The 1,976-nt window shown below is 39.1% G+C and overlaps 1 protein-coding gene across 1 annotated transcript in view; it reads right to left on the bottom strand.

The window, feature by feature from the left end:
- Positions 1-1,976, bottom strand: part of LOC119592148 — a gene marked incomplete in the record, with an annotated part of 3,808 nt that overhangs the window by 443 nt on the left and 1,389 nt on the right. The window contains 2 exon segments of the mRNA XM_037940970.1: positions 1,247-1,355; positions 1,949-1,976. Coding sequence (XP_037796898.1) covers positions 1,247-1,355; positions 1,949-1,976 — 137 coding nt within the window.

The raw sequence follows: 1,976 nt of genomic DNA, 5'->3' as shown, positions 1-1,976 counted from the left end.
AGGAGGAGGAATGCGTGAATAAGTGGAGAATAAACTGTTGTTAATAGGAAATGGTGGAGAGAAAGATAGTGATAGTGGAGATCAAAGTGAGGAAAATGAGAGTGGAGAAGATCAAAGTGAGGAAAATGAGAGTGGAGAAGATCAAAGTGAGGAAAATGAGAGTGGAGAAGATCAAAGTGAGGGAAATGAGAGTGGAGAAGATCAAAGTGAGAGGAAAATAAAAAATAATGCAGAAGAAAAGATAAATATTTTGAAAAGTGAAGGAGAGAGAAAAGAGGAGATATGATAATGAAACTGAGAAGCACGATGAAAATAATGGCATAGAAGTGAATGACAAAGATAAGGGGAAAATAATAATCTGATTAGTAGTTTTGACAGAAATCGCCCTTCGCGTGTACCCCGGCCGCCAAGTCAAATATAAATCCCAGGAAAAGCGCGGGAAGCTTTGATGACGTCACACTAGGCGAGTGGCCGATACAGCTAATTATCTGACGCGGTAAAGACTTAAAGAGCGAGTTTATTGTAGACTGGAATTCAATTAGCTTGAATATATTTAAGTCAGCGGATCCCAAGCTGTGGGTCATGGGATACTTCCGGGGGGGGGGGGGCACTGACAGACATTGTGAGGGAAGCTAATAATGCTTACATTACAGACAGGAATGAAAGTAAATGGGTACTCAACTGAATGAGGGAAAGAAAGAAATTGATGAATGAACACACGACAAAGTGATGAAATGAATGAGCGAAAGACATTATATATCTAGAGTAGTTGAAATGATGAATAAATATAACAGACAGGTCCACGGAGATGGACTGTTTGCGACGTCATCGTGGCTTCCCGCGCTTTTTCCGAACATAATTTGTTGCGTCGAAACGATACTTCACGAGCGGATGTCTTTCAAAACTCATTAATTTCTATTGTTGAATAACTACGTAGGATGATAAAGAGGAAACAGAAGAGAAAAAAATGCGAATTAAAGAATAAACGAATACACCCAAGAGGATAAAACCAAACTTTTTCAAGCCTCAATGCCAACGAGGAGCGAATAACCGAGAACATTTAACTGAAAATGGCAAAAAAAAAAAGCATAACGCTAATTGCAAGCCTAATATTAAAATAATATCAACACTAATAACAATCCCAGTCAATCTTTTAATTTTACAACACTATCCCACGATTTTAATACAACCTAAAATTAACAAAACCTACACGATTTTAACTCGTCATGGCGTCTCCGATCCTTACCCTCCTGTGCGGCTCCAGTTGAGTCCCCGGAAGGCCCCCGCTCCTGGCCCGTTCCACCGCCAGTCGTCGCCCACCTTCGTTCCGCTCGTCCAGATGTATGCCACGTTGTCTAATAGGAGTAGGCGTGCCATACGTCAATACGTCAGTGTGCAGTGTTATAAGTACGCATGGATATGCATGCACCGGTGTACAGGTATCAATAAGGTGGCCTTAACAGCATTATAGGTCCCAGGCAATGTATAATGTACGACAAGTCACAAAATACAAAATACTGTCTAGCTTGCCCGTGCTTTTAAAGTGTGTAAGTATATATCGATATGTGTGCAACAATATATAAACGGGTATCGTTATACAAGCATGCATCGCTGTTGATACGTGCATCAGTATACAAGGATGTAATGCCATACAAGAGTACTTTAATGTATAAGTATGTATCGATATATTGTACATGCGTGAAGCCTATAGTCTATATGCATGTTTACATCTGTATTAAGTATACAATAATATTACAATACCCAAATAGTAACCTGTGGGATAGTGAAATACTGCTCTAGCCTTCGGTAGTCGTGTGGTTTATATTATACATTATTGTAACCAAGAATGTTATATATGTAACCAAGTTAGTTAAAATTATTCCCTCCCATCCTGTTAGTATCTTTATACCATGATGCAGCTGTTATAATTAAAGAAACGGTAACTAACCTAAATCAATAACGCCATTGATGTAGTC

This window comes from Penaeus monodon, chromosome 29 (genome assembly GCF_015228065.2).
Source record: "Penaeus monodon isolate SGIC_2016 chromosome 29, NSTDA_Pmon_1, whole genome shotgun sequence".
Lineage (NCBI taxonomy): Eukaryota > Metazoa > Arthropoda > Malacostraca > Decapoda > Penaeidae > Penaeus > Penaeus monodon.
Note: the sequence above shows the minus strand (reverse complement) of the source record. Positions and strands in the feature narration are given on the sequence as shown.